General features: G+C 32.9%; 2 protein-coding genes across 2 annotated transcripts; both read left to right on the forward strand.

The window, feature by feature from the left end:
- The first annotated feature begins 451 nt into the window (after positions 1–451).
- LOC108336675 (protein IWS1 homolog 1) lies at positions 452–3,534 on the forward strand. Its single transcript, XM_017573143.1, has 5 exons — positions 452–582; positions 2,691–2,814; positions 2,908–2,964; positions 3,067–3,144; positions 3,337–3,534. Exons 1-5 carry the CDS (start codon positions 515–517, stop codon positions 3,532–3,534), a joined length of 525 nt encoding a protein of 174 aa, XP_017428632.1. The 5' UTR covers positions 452–514.
- A 9,797-nt stretch (positions 3,535–13,331) lies between these two features.
- On the forward strand, positions 13,332–19,647 carry LOC108337971 (coatomer subunit beta-1). Its single transcript, XM_017574564.2, has 4 exons — positions 13,332–15,570; positions 15,851–16,363; positions 18,242–18,327; positions 19,086–19,647. Exons 1-4 carry the CDS (start codon positions 13,522–13,524, stop codon positions 19,288–19,290), a joined length of 2,853 nt encoding a protein of 950 aa, XP_017430053.1. The 5' UTR covers positions 13,332–13,521; the 3' UTR covers positions 19,291–19,647.
- Positions 19,648–21,215: the final 1,568 nt, after the last annotated feature.

The raw sequence follows: 21,215 nt of genomic DNA on the forward strand, positions 1-21,215 counted from the left end.
TTTATATTTTGTAAAAATGGTTCTTAGTCATTTTGACTTATCGTGTTAAAAATCTAACAGTGTAATTATTTATGTGACCAAAAGTGATTGAGGTGTTCAGTTTTGTAATACGAGACACACTAAAGTCAATTGAAGTGTAAATTTAAAAAATTAAAGTTAATGACGTGAAAAAAATTTAACAAATAGTTAAATGAAATCCTGGTTGTACCATTTTCCTACTACTTGTGAAACGGTTTCACCCTCATCATCACCATAAACCTCCATTGAGTAATTCTTCCTACACCTCTCTGAATTCTTCATGCACCTCCAAATTTACTACATTGCCCTTCTGAATACTGCACAATTTACAAAAAGAATGAAAGAATCCTTTAATGAGATTATTTTTCAAAAATTAAAAGCCTAACCCTACACCCCCAAAACACATTCCAATTTTTCTCGCACCCCACTCCCTCTCTTGCTCTCTAGCGGTGGCTCTATTTCCCTTCTTCTCTCGCCGCTCCTTGTCTTCCTTCTTATGTTGCTGCACCTTTCCCTCTTTCTCTTGCTACATCTCTATGTGTCTCAGTCGCGCTCTGCATTAAGGTTAGGGCTTTCTTTTCCATTGATAATAAAAGGACAACCTATTCTGGAAATTTCATTCACTTTTGACTGTTTTGAGTTGAGAGGTTATACATTGATAGTTCTGATCTGTGGAGGTCCTTAGTCCAATATTTAAATCAAACACACTTAACCGCAGTTAGAGCTGCGGTTTAGGTGTTGTTGTTCGAACGTCGTTTTTACATAGCTGCATATCAGAACTGCGGTTCGCCTTAGTCGCATATCAAACTGCAGACAACCCAGAACCCGAACCGCACTTCCAAGTGCGTCGGCATGCACCCCGAAAACCAACCGCAGATCCACTTGCGGCTGTCATCAGCCGCAGATCCAATTGCGCCGTCACCAAATCCGCACTTCGTAGTGCGGCGATCGTTAAACATATGTAGATCAACAAGATTGTTTTCCCACACCCACAAGATCAAGCATAAATGAAAATACCGCAACAAACTGTGAACAAACGAGCGATAGGGAGGAGAGGAAGAAATACCGTAACACGTTCAAAAATGATAAAAAAGGAGGGAGAAGAGGAGGAGGGGAGGACGTCCGGAGGGAGAAAGAAGAAATAATCAAGGGGGTGTTGGATTTGAGGTGAGATGCGATAGAGGAAATGGTCAAATTTATTTTACTGGGTGAACTTTTTATAAAACAATATGCTTCTGACACTCATAGGTAGACTTAGAGGTATAGTTGAAATTAAAACAAAATTGGGAAATGCAGGATGAAGTTTGGAAAGTGCATGAAGAATCGCTCACCTTCATTCTTTTAACACATTTAAAAAAGCTGAGTAATTAAACATCTTTTAAAATCTTAATTTAACTATTCAAACAAGATATTGATTTAATATCATCTTATATTTTCAAAATTACCTTATATTTCATATAATATACAATTTAATATATTTTTAAATTTTTATTAATAAACCATATATATATATATATATAATAATTTTTTATCGATTTTTCTATTAACAATAAGTGAAAAACTGAGAATGACATATCTATACAATTTTATTTTTTCTGCATTTGTATACGACTAATATATTTTAATTTATCTATTAGAACATGATATTGATATATTTTTAATATCATCTTTTATTTTCAAATATAATATTTTTAAATTTACCTTATCTTTCAAATCTTTTAAAATTGTCTTATCCTATAGCACAAATATTTTAATATTAAGAAAAAAATAATATCATTTTAAAATTATCTTATTTATTTAAAGATGAATATTTAAATATTTTAATATTGATAAATTTTAATATTTTCTCAAAATTATTATACCATATTAAGCTTAAAAAATACATTTTATTTTGATTTATTATGATTATATTATTTAAAGGTAGTTAGGATATATTTTCTAAATCTTTTATCTTTAAAAATCTTATATAATAAGGTATTTGGCTTACAGAAGTTTCACTTTAATAAAAAAATTCTTTCACTTCAATCAGTAGCTCTGCTTTCAATTTGTGTTCATACATTTCTTCTTGCATGGAAATGACAAATATGATTACTAGGAGCAATTATGAGGTATTTTATCATTGATTTGATTTGGAATTGATTTTAGGATTAATGTTTCTTTAAAAGGTTGTTCTTATGCATTTTTGTATGTTAAATGAAATTTCTAGGGAGAACAAGAGGAAAAGGATAAAGAAATCAAGGATCTTTTCCAAATAGAAAGAAAAAGGAAAAGAAACGAGAGAAACTCTGCTAAAATACCTTTATCAGTCATGAATGTCATGATTGAGTTTAAAGTTGCTGCTAAGGAGGATTGCGATCTTAACAGACAGGAAAAACCTGCCATTAATAAACTTAAGAAATTGTCTCTTTTTACCGACGTCCTTTCAGAGTATGTGGTTAATTAATCTTTAATTTTAATTTTTAATATTTAGTTTATTTCAGATTCTTGAGCGTGTAAGAGACTCCCTCATTAAAAAAAAGTTTATAATTTTTATAAATATAGTAACTATGAAAATGGTTTGAGTTCTTTCATAATAAAGAAACTTAATTTTCCAAATCAATAATGTATTTTTTAATATGTTTATTGAAGTGGGTAGAATAATTCTAATAATTTTTTCACCAATTATTTTGCAGGAAACAACAAGAGTTTTTAGATAATGGATTGCTAACTGTATTAAAGAATTGGCTTGAACCACTTCCCGATGGAAGCTTGCCAAATCTAACTATACGCACAAAAGTTTTGAAGATTTTGAATGATGTATATTGAATTTGTAGCAGTATAATATTTTAGGTTAATTATTATTTTTGTCAAGATTATTTAGAATCTCATTTTGTTTTTGTGGTTGTGCAGATGGACCTAGAGCACCATGATAAAAGGGAACATCTAAAGAATAGTGGCATTGGAAATGTATGATTTCTCTAATCTTATGACTAATTTTTTTTTCTTCATAAACCCTAAAATATCCGCTAAAAAATTTGTCATAATTTCAACGTTTTTTTGTGTTGACAGGCAGTCATGTTTTTATCACAATCCGATGAAGAAATTAATTCAAACAGAAAACTAGCCAATGAACTAATTTACAAGTGGGTAAGTAATACAATATTGAATTTTTACTTTATCCTATACTTTAGATATATGTTTATTTATTTATTTATCCTTTTATTAAAAAATGACATTCACTGACTTATTTTTTGCATAATTAATCTCTTTCTTTTATTTAATTGTTTCTTTCTTTACAAGAAAAGTTATGTTTATGTAAATTCTATCTCTTACTTGCAGTGTCGATCCTTATATCATAATAAAAATACAATTTCGTTTAAAAGATCAGAAGCTAAAACACAAGTGACTAAAACACAAGTGAAGAGTCCTCTCTCAGTTCAGCAACTTCAGCAACGCATAAATAAAAAATGGCAGAAGTTGAAGACATCTAGAAAGGAGCAGTTTCAACATGCAAGACCCATGATAAATAATACTTAATATTGTTATCATATTGAAAATATTTTTTATATTAATCTTTTTGTAACTGATTTTAAAAGTTAAATACATGAATGATGACAAAATATATTCAAATGATTTTTTTAATTTTTTATTTTTAAATAAAGTACGTCTACACATCAATATTAAGATTTTTGTAATTGAAACATTGGTCTTGAAAAAAGAATCATGATATATAGTGCACGAAAAATAATAATAGAAAAGATGATAAATAATGAAATCAGAAATGAAGAGAAATATACGAAGACAATGAGGTTGAATTTTAATATCTAATATATAATATAGAATTGTTGGGGTGATCAATGTTTAAAGTGGTTATACCTTTTTTAGCAGTTCATTATTGTCTTATATTTTGTAAAAACAGTTCAAGTTGGTTTTTTTGTCTTACGACGTTAAAAACATAATGATACAATTACTTTTGTGGCCAAAAGTGAATGGAGTGTACAGTTTTGCAATGCACGTTATGTAAATTTTATCAATAAAATTGAATGACCTAGAAAATGTTTAACTAAGGGTTAAATGAAGTTACAAGTAGGTTAAAGTCCATTCACGATTTGGGATTCAAGAATTTTGTGAAAGTGGTCTTCAATTTAGGTACGTGATTCGTTGGAGGTGAAATTGGAAAAATCTTCTTTGCCAGAACTGCAACCTATTTCAACATTCATAATCTCCCTTTCTTCATTCGTTTTCCAATTCAACCACAACAAAAGAGAGAAGGAAACCTACCGCACCCACCTCCATCTTCTTTTCGTGAGGCCACAACAACACCACCTTCACCCACGACTGCACTTTCCTCGCCTTGTCGCTAGCGTCGAGACGGACGTGATTGTCGCGCTGCATCTTTTCCAAGGCACGTCGTTGGCCAGCAGCTCCACCAACGTTACCATTGACCCTTTTTCTCAATTATTGTTCAACCTTCTTTGTCCTCTTTGAATGGGTTTTTTTTTGTTGTGGGTGTTTGAGGTGAAGAAGAAGACAATGATGGGTTAATGGTTGCCAAAATGTTAAGAGAGAGTTGGGGTTTCTGATTTTTTATTAATTGAAAATTGACATTAGGGTTTCTAATTTTGCACATGATTTTGTGAATATCGAATTGGGATTCTGATTGTGGAAATTACAATTGGTGCTTCTGATTTTACACATGATTTTGCACGAACCCTAACCCTTTTCTTTTACCCAATAACTTCAACTTTTAACATTTTGCCAAGTCAATTCACCTCACCTTGTCACACAATCAATGAGTGCATAACTCATTCACTTTTGGCCAAGGAGACAATTAAATCGTTAGTGTTTTTAACGCCGTAAGCCAAAAGGACCAACTTGAACCGTTTTTACAAAAAATATGGGACAATAGTGAACTGTCGAAAAAGAGTAGGACCACTCTGAATACATCGCCCCAAACTAGGAACCAAATGTTGTATTAAACCTTTTTTAATATGTTTCCCTTATTATTTTAAAGCAACTGTAACAATGAAAATGTTCAAAGTTTGTTAAACTGTACCATTTCAAAGTCTTTTCGATTTAACAATTTAGAAAATTGATTTGAGTTTCATTATTATGGATTGTGGATTACAAATTCGGGAATGTTATGTGAGGAATGAAGTCCCACATTGGTGGGAACTTCTAAAAGGTTATGACTTGGTGGCTATAAAAGAAATCCCTTGCCCCCTTTGTTAATCATCCCATTCTCTCCTATTCTCTCATTTCTTGTATTCTCATAATTTTGAGAAGTTTTGTATTAAAAGAGAGAGGTGCTGTAAATTTCTTCCACCAGTATAAAATTTCTATTTTCTCTTCTCTATTTAAGTTGTGTGTGCTTGTGCTGTATGACTGATACCCAACAGTGGTATCAGAGCCCGGTTTGTATTCCGCTGCTATTGTCATTAGAATAGTGTTGGTAAAATTCTGAGTATGCACTGTGGTTGCGGTTTAATCCGATCTTCCGCATCAGAAAAGAGTTATTACTGGAAACGTTTGGTAGTATGAAAGTACTGTCGGGGAAAGTTCTGGCTAGGAAAGATTTGGCACTTAAGAGTGTCCATTTGTGACCCACCTCTCTTTCCTGGGAACTTCTTGGTGTGTTACTTCACGATTTACCTGTGTTGTTCCAGTAGACAATACTATTCATAGTGAGAAGTGCATAAGCTGATATTTTAGAAATTATGACAACAAAATACGAGATAGAGAGGTTCAACGGGAACAATTTCTCATTGTGGAAATTGAAGATAAAGGCAATTTTGAAAAAGGACAATTGCATAACTGCAGTTGAAGGAAAACCCGTAGAATGACAGAGCAGAAGTGGAAAGAAATTGACAACAACGCCATCGCGAATTTGCACCTATCAATGGTAGATTCAGTGTTATCCAGTGTGGCGGAGAAAGAAACAGCAAGGGAGATTTGGGATGCCCTCATAAAATTATATGAGGTGAAGTCTCTTCACACAAGAATATTCTTGAAGAGGAAACTCTACACTCTTCGGATGAGTGAGTCCACAACGGTGACGGACCACATCAACCATCTGAACACTTTGTTTGCCCAACTATCAGCGGCAGATTTCAACATAATTGAAAATGAACGCGCAGAGCTTCTACTACAGAGTTTACCAGACTCGTATGATCAACTCATCATCAATATTACGAATAATAATACTGAAGGCTGTCTACACTTTGAGGATGTTGCCGGAGCAATTCTTGAAGAAGAATCCAGGCGGAGGAACAAAGAAGACATACTAGAAAGTTCAAAGGAAACACAAGCTTTTTTTCCCACACCCACAAGATCAAGCAGAAATGAAAATACCGCAACAAACAGTGAACAAATGAGTGACAAGGAGGAGGGGAAGAAATACCGTAACACGTTCAAAAATGATAAAAAAGGAGGGAGAATGGGAGGAGGGGAGGACGTCCGGAGGGAGAAAGAAGAAAAAATCAAGGGGGTGTTGGGTTTGAGGTGAGATGCGACAGAGGAAATGGTCAAATTTATTTTACTGGGTGAACTTTTTATAAAACCATATGCTTCTGACACTCATAGGTAGACTTAGAGGTATAATTGAAATTAAAACAAAATTGGGAGATGCATGATGAAGTCTGGAAGGTGCAGGGAGAATCGCTCACCTCCATTCTTTTAACACATTAAAAAAAGCTGAGTAATTAAACATCTTTTTAATCTTAATTTAACTATTCAAACAAGATATTGATTTAATATCATCTTATATTTTCAAAATTACCTTATATTTCATATAATATAAAATTTAATATATTTTTAAATTTTTATTAATAAACCATATATATATATAATAATTTTTTTTATCGATTTTTCTACTAACAATAAGTGAAAAACTGAGAATGACATATCTATACAATTGTATTTTTTCTGCATTTGTATACGACTAATATATTTTAATTTATCTATTAGAACATGATATTGATATATTTTTAATATCATCTTTTATTTTCAAATATAATATTTTCAAATTTACCTTATCTTTCAAATCTTTTAAAATTGTCTTATCCTATAGCACAAATATTTTAATATTAAGAAAAAAATAATATCTTTTTAAAATTATCTTATTTATTTAAAGATGAATAGTTAAATATTTTAATATTGATAAATTTTAATATTTTCTCAAAATTATTATACCATATTAAGCTTAAAAAATACATTTTATTTTGATTTATTATGATTATATTATTTAAAGGTAGTTAGGATATATTTTCTAAATCTTTTATCTTTAAAAATCTTATATAGTAAGGTATTTGGCTTAGAGAAGTTTCACTTTAATAAAAAATTCTTTCACTTCAATTAGTAGCTCTGCTTTCAATTTGTGTTCTTACATTTCTTCTTGCATGGAGGTGACGAATATGATTACTAGGAGCAATTATGAGGTATTTTATCATTGATTTGATTTGGAATTGATTTTAGGATTAATGTTTCTATAAAAGGTTGTTCTTATGCATTTTTGTATGTTAAATGAAATTTCTAGGGAGAACAAGAGGAAAAAGATAAAGAAATCAAGGATCTTTTCCAAATAGAAAGAAAAAGGAAAAGAAACGAGAGCAACCTGTTTCAGCATTCATAATCTCCCTTTCTTCATTCGTTTTCCAATTCAACCACGACAAAAGAGAGAAGGAAACCTACCGCACCCACCTCTATCTTCTTTTCGTGAGGCCACAACAACACCACCTTCACCCACGACTGCACTTTCCTCGCCTTGTCGCTAGCGTCGAGACGGACGTGATTGTCGCGCTGCATCTTTTCCAAGGCACGTCGTTGGCCAGCAGCTCCACCAACGTTACCATTGACCCTTTTTTTCAATTATTGTTCAACCTTCTTTGTCCTCTTTGAATGACTTTTTTTTAGTTGTTGTGGGTGTTTGAGGTGAAGAAGAAGACAATGATGGGGTGATGGTTGCCAAAATGTTAAGAGAGAGTTGGGGTTTCTGATTTTTTATTAATTGAAAATTGACATTAGGGTTTCTAATTTTTCACATGATTTTGTGAATTGCGAATTAAGATTCTGATTGTAGAAATTGCAATTGGGGCCTCTGATTTTACACATGATTTTGCACAAACCCTAACCCTTTTCTTTTACCCAATAACTTCAACTTTTAACATTTTGCCAAGTCAATTCACCTCACCTTGTCACACAATCAATGAGTGCACAACTCATTCACTTTTGGCCAGGGAGACAATTAAATTGTTAGTGTTTTTAACGCCGTAAGCCAAAAGGACCAACTTGAACCGTTTTTACAAAAAATATGGGACAATAGTGAACTGTCGAAAGAGAGTAGGACCACTCTGAATACATCGCCCCAAACTAGGAACCAAATGTTGTATTAAACCTTTTTTAATATGTTTCCCTTATTATTTTATAGCAACTGTAACATTGAAAATGTTCAAAGTTTGTTAAATTGTACCATTAGAAATTCTTTTCGATTTAACAATTTAGAAAATTGATTTGAGTTTCATTATTATGGATTGTGGATTACAAATTCAGGAATGTTAGAGGTTAACTTCACTCACACCATTAAAACAAGAAAATTTCTTAATTTTAAATAATGTAATCTCCAATACTACCTTTTATGTTGTTTTTGAATAAAATAATTTAAAAGGTTAATGTATTTATTTGAAGAATATATAATTTTTATACTAAAATAAATTGTTTGGACAAAGTAATTAGAAATAAACTAAAATTAAATTTTTTTGAAAGATATTTTAAATGAATAAAATAGAAGGTTGAGTTGATTCGATTTGAGATAAAGAGTAGAGCGTTTTCGTTTTGAGAGGAAGGTCGAGCAAATTCAACTTGACTTGAAGGTCGAGATAAATTGGTTCAGACTGAAGGTTGACCCGATTTGGTTTAGGTCAAATTCTGAGTTGATTCGACCTAAGATGAATGTTGAGATAAGTCACTCTGGATTGAAAGTTGAGATGTTGTTCGTTGGGTCAAAACTCATGATGAGTTAGTTTGGATCAAAAGTCGTGACGAGTTAGCTTAGATCGAATATCATGATGAGTTGGTTTGGATCGAAAGTCAAGACGAATAAGTTCGAGTTGTAAGTCTTGACAACTAGACTTGAATCTAAGGATGTGACAAGTTGGTCTGACCCAAAGATTAAGATGAGTTATCCTATGTCAAAGGTTAACACGAGTCGTCTCAAGTTATGATTGAGACGAATCAATAGTCAAGACAAATCGTTTCGATACTACGGTTAAGATGACTCGAGATGAGTTAGCCTAAGTCGAAATTTAAGTCAACATAGATTGAATGGTAGAGTCAAGTTATGAAAACATTTTTAAAATAAATTTTTGTTTTAAAAACGAAGTAAAATTACTTTATTCAAACAATAATATTAAAATCTAAGATATTTCAATTATTCAATCCAATAATTTAACTATAAATATTTCAAATTTCATATATTTCAATTTTTTAAAATTGTTAAAATTTATACAAAGTTTAAGCTAAGAAATCTATAAGTTGTTTATAGAATAATTGATAAAATATTATAATTCTAAATTGAGAAAGTGATTTATGAATTTCTTAATTTAAGAATAAAAAATTATTATTCTAAATCATATAATTTAAAATTGATTAATTTTGGATTGTAGATTATGAAACTCATGCTTAATTAAGCGTGATATAATTTAAAATTTAAATAAATATCTTTTTAATTAATAGCAATACAATTCATAATAAAACACAGATTTGGTTTCATATTTCTATTTCAATTAAAGATTATATAATTTTTTATATAAAATATTTATCCTTTCAATTGTACAATTCATAATTGAAAATATATCTCGGTTTAATTAAATATTTTATAATTTATAATATATATAACATTACATTTCAGTAGTATTAAACTACTTAAGGAATCATCACACATTCAATATTAAAAAAATAATTAACTCAAGAGAACATATAAAATCTAAAAATTATATGTCAATGCATACACTGATTTTTCATGTCAATACATATACTGACTTTACCACTTCATAAAATATCTTCTTGAAATTCTCTCCAATCACTTTATTCATTCATAAAAACTATATCATACCATATTAAGTCTACATTCACACTATAAAAAATTTCATTATAAAACAAATAAGTGTATAATCCAAAGCAAACCACTTCAAACAAACAAGAAATCAGAGAATAAAACATAAAAAAACCACATTAAGGCTTAGACTAACGCATAGTGCTAAACCTTCGTAACAAGGAACACTTGACATTAGAGCTCTCACAATTTTTCTTGCCCAACGAATTAACATGAATTTAGTTCCAAACCTATAGTGATAATTGGCGCTCAACGACATCTTATCACCACTTAGCACCAAACCATTTGCAAAAATGACCACTTAACAGTATAGATTAGCATTCAACGATCTCAAGCATATATTTTAGATAAATAGTATATTTTAGATAACAAAATTGATTAACTGAAATTCTATCTATACTTTTAAACTTTTAATATTAAAATAGTCTTAATATTTAGAATATACTATCACTTCTAATAGACTCCTACCGTGTATAACATATCTGGTTTTAACAAAATATTATATATAATATATAATTAATAACAAACTCAAGTTATTATTTGAAATCGGTCGGTCTAAAGATTTATTGATTTCATAATTTGAAAAAAACTTTGAAAAATCAGTACCTGACACCTCCATAATCAATGTTATTATAAAATAATAAGGGTCACTTAAAAAACTCGGAGTGCATAAAGAAATCATGGAGGTGCGGGAGGCAAAAGGCCCTTCAAAAGCGGAATAGGAGCTAATAAGAATCTCTTCATTACTAGTATTGCTTTCTGTACCTCTACAGTTACTAACTGAAGAAGCGTGTGGGGTTGAGGGGAGGGGTAGAAGAAGAAGACAAAAATAACTTCTTCCCATAAACTGTGTTTCGAAAAGTTCGTTTTGAAATATATTTCATGTACGGGTATTATGAAAAATTCATTTTATAACATATTATACATGTTCTGAAAATTTTATTTCGGAAATCCTATTTTGAAAAGATTATTTGAGAATGATTATTCTGAAATACATTTCACGCTGTGTTCTGAACACTCTGTTCTGAAAATCTTCTTTTGGAATTTTTTTTTTCAAAAGTTTTGTCCCGTAAATCTTGTTTCATAAATTTCAGAAAACTTTTTCCACAAAATTTTCCAAAATATGTATTTCGAAAATCACTTTTACGGAAGATAAAATGGTTATTTTAAAAATTTGAGGGGTGCGTGAAAAACATTGTAAGAGTGACGGAAGTAAAAGCCTTTATTACTTGGCGGTGGCCGATTCATTGGCCGCTTCTTTCTGTAGTTCCCTTTTTTTCTTTCTACAGCCCCCACTGGCTTCGTGAAATTATAATTGTACCCTCTTCGTCTTCTCATTTGTCCAATTCTGTCCAATCCCTGCACTTCTTCTAGTCCCTACACCTCTAATAGAAGCGGAGCACCTCCAACAGTGGCGGAGCTCCTTCAACAGTGGCAGAGCGCCTCTACGAGAACTGGAATCTCGCAGCTAGCGAAGATATATTTCAAAATTCAAAGATACTTTTCAGTGTATATATATATATATATATATATGGGATTGTTAAGGCGCGTACGCCTGTTTTTCAGTTGGTACGTTTTAGCAATGTGTATCGGGTTTTAGTAGACAAAAATATCCTTATATATCATGGATTCTAAGTTTTAAGGTTAAGGGTATTTTAATAATTTTCATTCTCAAAACTAAAAAAGAAACCCACTTACTCACCTCTCTCATTCCTCTCAACCCTTTCTCTTTCATCTTTCTCGCTCCAATCTTTTCTCTTTCATCTCTACTGGAGCCCCAATTGAAAAAATCAAAAATTTCTCTCAACCCTTTCTGTTTCATCTTTCTCACTCCAATCTTTTCTCTGTCATCCCTACTGTAGCCCCAATTGAAAAAATAAAAAAACATTTCTCTCAACCATTTCTCTTTCATCTTTCTCACTTCAATCTTTTCTACGTCATCCATACTGTAGCCCCAATTGAAAAAATCAAAAAACACTTGCCGTTAAACAATCTTACAAAAAAAATGATTTTATAATGAGTTTTCATCTTATAATTTTTGTCTTATCTAATTTTATCCAATTTTCACAAGCATAATTGGTAATTGACCTGGAAAAAATCAGAAATAATCGTTGTTAAACAATTTCTTACAAAAAATGATTTTATAATGAGTTTTTATTTTATAATTTTTGTCTTATCTAATTTTATCTAATTTTCACAAGCATAATGACATCAAAGAAATTGGTAATTGGCCTGGAAAAAAATCACAACAGTCATTGTTAAACAATTTTTTACAAAAAATGACTTTATAATAAGTTTTCATTTTATAATTTTTGTCGTATATAATTTTATGTAATTTTCACAAGCATAATGACATCCAAAAGAATTGATAATTGGCCTGAAGGGTTTTTTTTAGAGATGATGATTCAACATATGCAGATGATGAAAGTAGAGAGGTTAGTGAAGATGGTGAAATTGAAGAGATCTTGAATGAACCTTTGCCTGAAGGTGAATATGTCAATGACTCAACTCTTTACAAAGGCAAATTGTTTAAAGGGAAATGTTTATGATTTTTTCAATTGGAACTATAGTAGGGATGACAGAGAAAAAGTTGGAGTGAAAGAGATGAAAGAGAAAGGATTGAGAGGAATGAGAGAGGTAAGTAAGGGTTTGGGGTTTTTTTTTTTTTTTTTAAGTTTTGAGAATGAAAATTATTAAAATACCCTTAACCTTAAAACTTAGAATCCATGATATATAAGGATATTTTTGTCCACTAAAATCCGGTACACATTGCTAAAATGTACCAACTGAAAAACAGGCGTACGCGGGTTAGCAAACCCTATATATATATATACATATATATATATATATATACATATATATATATATATATATATATACATATATATATATATATATATATATATATATATATTGAAATATAATTTTTTTAAATGTATTTCTAGATTTACAATACCTTTTTTAAATCATTCTGAAATATGCATTTGCATTTTTAAGTTTGAAATAATTATACATAACTAAAAAAAATTGCAGGATTACTTTTTATCTTTTTATTACAATTTTAATAAGAAATAATTTGAGATTTATGAGTTTTATGAAGGTGCAGTAAGATAAAAGGAGGGTGCAGGAACAAAGAGCCCGAGACAGAAACTGAGTTTAGGCCCACTGAAGGAATGGAAGCCCAAGTAGCGGGTGATAGTTAATTGGATGGTGTTAAAAACTGAAAACGAGCAACGACATTGAAGAGCGTGTTTTTTTCGCGTGTTCGCTCTTTCTTACACTCACTCAGATCCCACAGATCTGCTTGCGCTTGGTCTTCTTGGTGTTGTTCATCTTGGTAATTGCGAAGTTTCTGAGTGATTTGGAATTTGCGAAATCAGATCTGGTCTCAGACAATTGCATTTCATTTCAGAGCAATGGAGAAGTCCTGCACTCTGATTGTCCACTTCGACAAGGGCACGCCGGCGCTGGCCAACGAGATCAAGGAGGCGCTCGAGGCAAACGACGTGGCGGCGAAGATCGATGCGCTGAAGAAGGCGATCATGCTCCTCCTCAACGGCGAAACCATTCCACAGCTCTTCATCACCATCATTCGCTACGTCCTCCCCTCCGAGGACCACACCATCCAAAAGCTCCTCCTCCTCTACCTCGAGATCATCGACAAGACCGATTCCAGAGGCAAAGTTCTCCCTGAGATGATCCTAATCTGCCAGAACCTCCGCAACAACCTTCAACACCCCAACGAGTACATCCGCGGTGTCACCCTCCGCTTCCTCTGCCGCCTCAATGAGTCTGAGATCATCGAGCCTCTCATCCCATCCATCCTCTCCAACCTTGAGCACCGCCACCCCTTCGTCCGCCGCAACGCCGTTCTCGCTGTCATGTCCGTCTACAAGCTTCCCCAGGGGGAGCAGCTGCTCGACAGCGCACCGGAGATCGTCGACAAATTCCTCTCCTCCGAACAGGATCCTTCCAGTAAGCGAAACGCGTTTCTTATGCTTTTCTCTTGCGCTCAGGACCGTGCTATCAATTATCTGTTTGCAAACATAGATAGAATTATTGACTGGGGGGAGCAGCTCCAGATGGTGGTGCTGGAGCTGATTAGAAAGGTTTGTCGGAGCAACAAGGGGGAGAAGGGGAAGTATATTAAGATTATTATTGCCCTTTTGAATGCTTCCTCAACTGCTGTTATCTATGAATGTGCTAGCACCCTTGTTTCGCTCTCTTCTGCTCCCACTGCCATTAGGGCTGCTGCTAGCACTTACTGTCAGCTATTGCTTTCTCAGAGTGACAACAATGTTAAGCTCATTGTGCTTGATCGTTTGAACGAGCTCAAGAGTTCCAACAGGGAGATCATGGTGGAGATGGTCATGGATGTCCTTCGGGCTCTTTCCACTCCCAATCATGATATTAGGAGGAAGACCCTCGATATTGCCCTCGAGCTGATAACCCCCAGGAACATTGATGAGGTTGTTATGATGCTTAAAAAAGAGGTAGTTAAGACTCAGAGTGGGGAGCACGAGAAGAACGGGGAATATAGGCAGATGCTGGTCCAGGCTATACATACTTGTGCCATTAAGTTCCCGGAGGTGGCTAGCACTGTTGTGCATCTCTTGATGGACTTCTTGGGGGATACCAATGTCGCTTCTGCCATGGATGTGGTTGTTTTTGTGCGCGAGATCATCGAGACCAACCCCAAGTTGAGGATTTCTATAATCACCAGGCTTTTGGACACTTTCTACCAAATCCGTGCTGCCAGGGTGTGTTCATGTGCGCTCTGGATAATTGGGGAATATTGCCTGTCACTTTCGGAGGTTGAGAGTGGAATTGCAACCATTAAGCAGTGTCTTGGTGATCTTCCGTTTTATACTATTACTGATGAAGGAGATGGTCAGGATTCATCAAAACCCATACAGCAGGTAAACTCCACCACTGTATCTTCTAGGAGGCCTGCCATCCTTGCGGATGGGACCTATGCCACCCAGAGTGCTGCTCTGGAAACAGCCATGTCACCACCTACCCTAGTACAGGGGTCTCTGTCTTCTGTTGGAAACTTGAGATCACTCATTCTCTCGGGCGATTTCTTTCTTGGGGCAGTAGTTGCGTGTACACTCACAAAACTTGTCTTAAGGCTGGAAGAGGTCCAGACTTCAAAAGTTGAAGTTAACAAGGCAACCACACAGGCCTTGTTGATCATTGTTTCAATGCTGCAACTGGGCCAGTCTTCAGCTCTTCCGCATCCAATTGATAATGATTCTTATGACAGGATTGTTCTCTGCATTAGGTTGCTGTGCAATACGGGTGATGAGATAAGGAAGATATGGCTGCAATCTTGCAGACAGAGCTTTGTGAAAATGCTTGCAGATAAGCAGCGTCGTGAGACTGAGGAGATTAAGGCGAAGGCTCAAATCTCTAATGCACAGCCTGATGATCTTATTGATTTTTACCATCTGAAGAGCAGAAAGGTATGGTAGCTGCCTTTATTTTCTCTTCTTTTAAGAAGGTTATAGCTGAATTACTTTTTTTTATTATAATCCCTGAGTTCTTCATTTTTCATGATGTTATCATTGTTATATTTATGCAATTATTAAGTTGTGATAAAATGCATTGCAACATTGCAACGTCATTGCAACGTTTGTTACTAGTCAACGTCATTGCAACATTTTTTAATGTGCGGATATACTAGCTCTTCTGATGTTTCTTCTAATGTACATTCTTTGTATCCTTTTGTTCTAAATTCTTCAGGGTATGAGCCAACTTGAGCTGGAAGATGAAGTTCAAGATGATCTCAAACGTGCTACTGGAGAGTTTACAAAGGATGGAGATGACGCAAATAAGCTCAATCGCATTCTTCAGCTGACTGGATTCAGTGATCCTGTTTATGCTGAAGCATATGTAACAGTGCATCACTATGACATCGTACTTGATGTTACTGTCATCAACCGAACCAAGGAAACTCTTCAGAATCTCTGTTTGGAGTTGGCAACCATGGGTGATCTCAAACTTGTTGAGCGTCCACAAAACTATACTCTGGCTCCAGAATCGAGCAAACAGATTAAGGCCAACATTAAGGTTTCATCAACTGAAACAGGAGTTATATTTGGTAACATAGTTTATGAGACATCTTCTAATGTTCTGGAGAGAACAGTTATTGTTCTAAATGATATCCACATTGATATCATGGATTACATTTCTCCTGCATCTTGTGCTGATGTGGCATTCAGAACTATGTGGGCTGAGTTTGAATGGGAAAACAAGGTACGTATCTTTTCTCTTTCTCTCATATCAAATTCTTTTAACCAAATGGTAAAAAAGCATGGGGCTACTTTTTTTGCCCATAGCAACCCCACTTCCATTATAACAGGTTGTGAGAGAGTTACCTTTCTGTAACTTCTGAGGTTATAGTCATATAATACTCTTTTAACTAGTCATGGAATATTCTTTTAATTAGTTTTGAATGTGTCTTGTCTACAGAATTTTCATTCATGGTTAGCATCTTGACTGTTGAGATAATGATATTTTGATGAAGTTCATTTATTTATATTAATACTTTTCATGGTTATTGTCAATGGTAGTTAGGTTGAAAGTTTGATAAGAACTTTTCTTTGCTGGTTACATTTGGTAATAATAAGATGATACTTTATAAGGAAACACACCATTTGATTAAGCTCCTAGACGTAGGTTATTTGTGAAGGATTTGAATACTTTATTAGAATTTCTATGTTTGATTCTGCATCCTCTCATTGTGCTTAAATGTAACATGCTGAATAATTATATTAATTTCTCTAATGAGTGTGTTACCCTTCCATTATATTCCATTTTAGTATGAATTAGCATGATAATGACACGTGATAACAAATGAGTAGTTTATACTGTTGCTTCTGTAGTTCGGCTCTTGTAGGTGATCTGGGGTGGGGGTTTTGTACTTTCCATTTCATTTTAGTGAGGCGCCATTTTTGAATTTTCTTTAGTTTCTTAGCTTGGGTGGCAACTATAACCTATGATTCTGCTATGTCGAGTATCCCACTGTGAAATGTAATTTAGGATAATTTATACAATTTAGTAGACGGGTATAATATTAAAATATCAAAGAAATTCTTTTAAAAAATATATTCATTCATGGAAAAATTGTAGTAATATGTAATCACTCTCTAAGTCACAATTATTAAATAGATTGGGGTTAAGTAATTTTTTAACCCTGTAAAATTTCTAGTCCCTAAAAATTGTTTTGTCCATGGTTATTTTTATTTATGGCTATATGGTTATTAGTCCCTGGTAGTGGCTAAAAGTTGGCAACAAAATAGCAAACATCTAAGGACACAGGGAAAATAATTGATGGATAAAATAAATCGTGAGACTAAAATTGAGCAAAATGAAAAGAAGGGCTGAAACTAAAAATCTAAATTTTTATAGGGATCTAAAATTGTTTAACCTTGTAAAATATAACAACTTCAGCTTAGTGAAACATATCTCTATCCAACACAGCAATATCTGACACTATAATAAAGCTGTTTTCTTTAAGCCGGAGTTACTGAAATGTAACCATACAAGATGCAGAAGTTAGACAAAGAAACATTATGTCTAAAAAATGTATGTAAAAGACTTAATATTAAGTAAACATAAACATGAAATATTAAAGGAAATACAATAAATCAGGTTAACAAAGTGCTGTTATGCTTAACACTGTAAACATTGAACGAAAGGAGATGGAGAACGAAGTTTCAGAAGCTGCTTCCTAAAATTTGTAAAGAAGTTAGAATTAGGCGAGTTTCTTTCCAATTTGGATCTGTCTTACCTGATTGGAGGGCGGTCATTGTGTGTCCTATTGGGATAACAGTCATGCAATTCATCCTGAAATGTATAAATCACAGATGGAAGGATGGCTTTGGATTATCTCGTGTCGCCATATGCAGCCAAACTGCTTGAAAGAAAAAAAACCATAATCACGAGTTCATACTGCACCCACCTCATTCATGTTTCTAAATATACTTATTTATTATACAGATATGATGCCAAAACTGCCATATCTGTGGGTGGTAAGCACAAATGTGATAGGGATTCATGTACTCAGGCAATGTATTTCTGTATTAACTGGATGATATTTATGATTCGCTGTTAATGAATTTTGCGTTTTAGGTTGCTGTAAATACAGTATTACAAGATGAGAGGGAGTTCCTGACCCACATTATCAAGTCTACAAATATGAAGTGCCTGACTCCACCGTAAGTTCTCTGACTCTGTTGAGGCCCTTTTGTAGACATAATTTTACGCACACAATATTATCTCTACCTTAACATACCCGAAGAGGTAAAACTTCTGACAATTTTGCTTTTCCTACGAAGAATGTTTTCAAATTAAATAAACAAGCATGTCTAAAAATTTTGAAATATTTTTCTTGAAAAATTTGCTAATTAATATTTTTTTCAGTCTCTAAACCTTTTAGGATTTCTATTTTTGCTCCTGAACATTTTTTAAACGCATCTAATGCCCTTGTCCTTTTCCATCCTTACTATTAGTCCTTCAACATTTTTCTAAGAACGAAAAGGAAGATACATGACTAAATTAGTCCAAATAAATTCGAACATTGAAAGGATCAGAAGCTTGACTGTTATATCAAACTATCAGTTGCCATAGAGGCCTTTTGAATAAGAAATAATTAATTGTCTTTTGAATCCCGAATTCTTTTATAATTTCTACAAATCCAATTAAAAATTTCTTATTAAGTGTTTGTGTAAGTTGATAGTTTGATTGTGTAAACAGTCAAGCTTGACAGATTTTTTTTTTTCAAATGCTGATTTTTTGTGCATCTTCATTTTGTTGCTCTACTTCTAATCTATATCTTCATATCTGAAACATCAATAATTGTGAGACAGTATTAGGTTCAGCGATTCATGTTACTTACCAGTCGACGTTGCTATTTATATGTTGATTAGATGGGAGGTTCCATATAATAATTTGATCATCATCTCCTGTTATTTAGATCTGCTTTGGAAGGGGAGTGTGGTTTCCTTGCTGCAAACCTTTATGCTAAGAGTGTTTTTGGGGAAGATGCTTTGGTGAATGTGAGCATTGAGAAGCAAGCAGATGGCAAGTTGAGTGGATACATCAGAATAAGAAGTAAAACTCAGGGAATTGCCCTCAGTCTTGGAGATAAGATAACTTTGAAACAGAAGGGAACCGCTTAATAGGAGCAAATGTCCACTTTTCTATTCTATGCTGTTTCCCAGCTTGTATGTCCATCAACATTGTGTAGCTTCCGGTGGCAGCTCTCACTTCAAGCCAAATTATTGCTTCAAATTATGTACCTTTTGGTGGCTGCCCTCTTTGTTAGTATTAATTTTTTTCCCTTTGAATTTCCAATTTTGTTTGTATTCTTTCTTTGGATCCCATATTTTATTTTTCTACACATGGGGACGGACACCGTATATTGATATGAGAATCATTCTAGTAACTGTTTGTTCTGGTTGACCTTACATACATATGTGCTTATGTCTTAGAATAATAATCATTACTCATAAATTGTAGTTTCTGTCCTTTGTTGATCTTTTTGATACTTTTAGATTCTAGGTTTCCCTTCTTCCCCGGTTTCCTTTATTTTCTGTTTCATACATTTTCTTCCTATGTCATGGTTATTTTGTCATTGCCCTCCTTGATCAGTTTAGAAACTGTAAGTGTATAACATTACGAATGAGTTAAAACTACCTGCTAACCAAGAGTTCGGAGATATATGCCCGTTTGACTCAGTCTGTGTAGAGTTTACTGTAGCACAAATCTGCAACTGCTCAATTCCTTTTTATTTATTTATTTATTATGTTTTGTTTCGTTGTGTCGGAAGATGAAGATATTGACCGGGCCTTGTTACTTTTGGGTACAGGACATATGCAGACGTTGATTTTCTGTGCTTGAAAAAATAAAAAATGAAAATATGAAAAATCACTAATATACTTTGTATTATTAAAATTGAACCATCATTATCTTGTCGGTTTCTAGGTAACTTGTGGAACTGAAGAATCTCTCTATTTGACCTTCATGATCCCTCTATATTATTATCATTGATTTAATTATTCTCTTTTTCTCAATAAATTTTAAACAACATTTCTATTACCTTTAAAACTTGCGAGAATAAAAGCCATAAAGTAATGTATCTAGAAAGAGTAAATCAAAGTGACATTTGTAAGTGTAAGCAAGGATAGATAACTTGAAAAGGATTAATTTTGATTGACATTAATAATTTTTCATGCAACAATTATTCATTACTCTCTTTAGGAAATTCATGACAATTTAACTTAAATTGTATCCCATGCTCGAACTTTTTTTATTTAATTTTTTTTCTAGATTATGGTTGTTGATACTTGAAGGTATTCGTGTTAATTACAATCTCTAGTTTAAACAATTATTAAAACAATGGTATTTATTTATTAACATACTTTTCCTTTTTTTATCTCAGTAAAATGTAATAATAATAATTATTTTACTATTGAAAACTCGCAATAGTTAATTAAACCTAGTTTTTCTTTCACTTAAAAATCATTGATGATTCTTATTCTTTACTATATTTTATGTTATTTATCATTAGTGTTTAATTTAAGTCGGGGATACTTGTTAAACAAATATTATTAACTTTTTAATAAATGTTTACTTTTTACTTTAGTCCAATAAATATTTTTTTTACTTTTTTGTCGATCCTCCTTATGTTATGTTATTTTATTATTATTATTATTATTATTATTATTATTGCAAAAATGTTATTTTTTCATTTTAGTCCCTTTAAAAATCTAGAGTAATCAATTAATGTTAGTGGTCAATTTAAAATAAAATGAAAGATTAAAATCAATAGTAAGTTAAACAATGAATCAAACTTTTGACCTGGACCGAGTTGTCTTTGGTAATCAAACTAGTGTACGTGTAAAATAAGAACAACTTGGTCACATGTTTGCTTTATCACTGCGAGATCTGCTTCAAGATTATTACAAGAGAAATTAAACTCGACGATAGCAATTGAGTGCAGAAAAAATAAGAATTCGGTTTTAAGTTTTAGGCTGATCGTTGAGGCAGTTGAAGGAAGAAGAGTTAGAGTAGCTGGTATTGCGTCAAATGAAACATGAAAGCT

Source organism: Vigna angularis, chromosome 7, assembly GCF_016808095.1.
Source record: "Vigna angularis cultivar LongXiaoDou No.4 chromosome 7, ASM1680809v1, whole genome shotgun sequence".
NCBI lineage: Eukaryota > Viridiplantae > Streptophyta > Magnoliopsida > Fabales > Fabaceae > Vigna > Vigna angularis.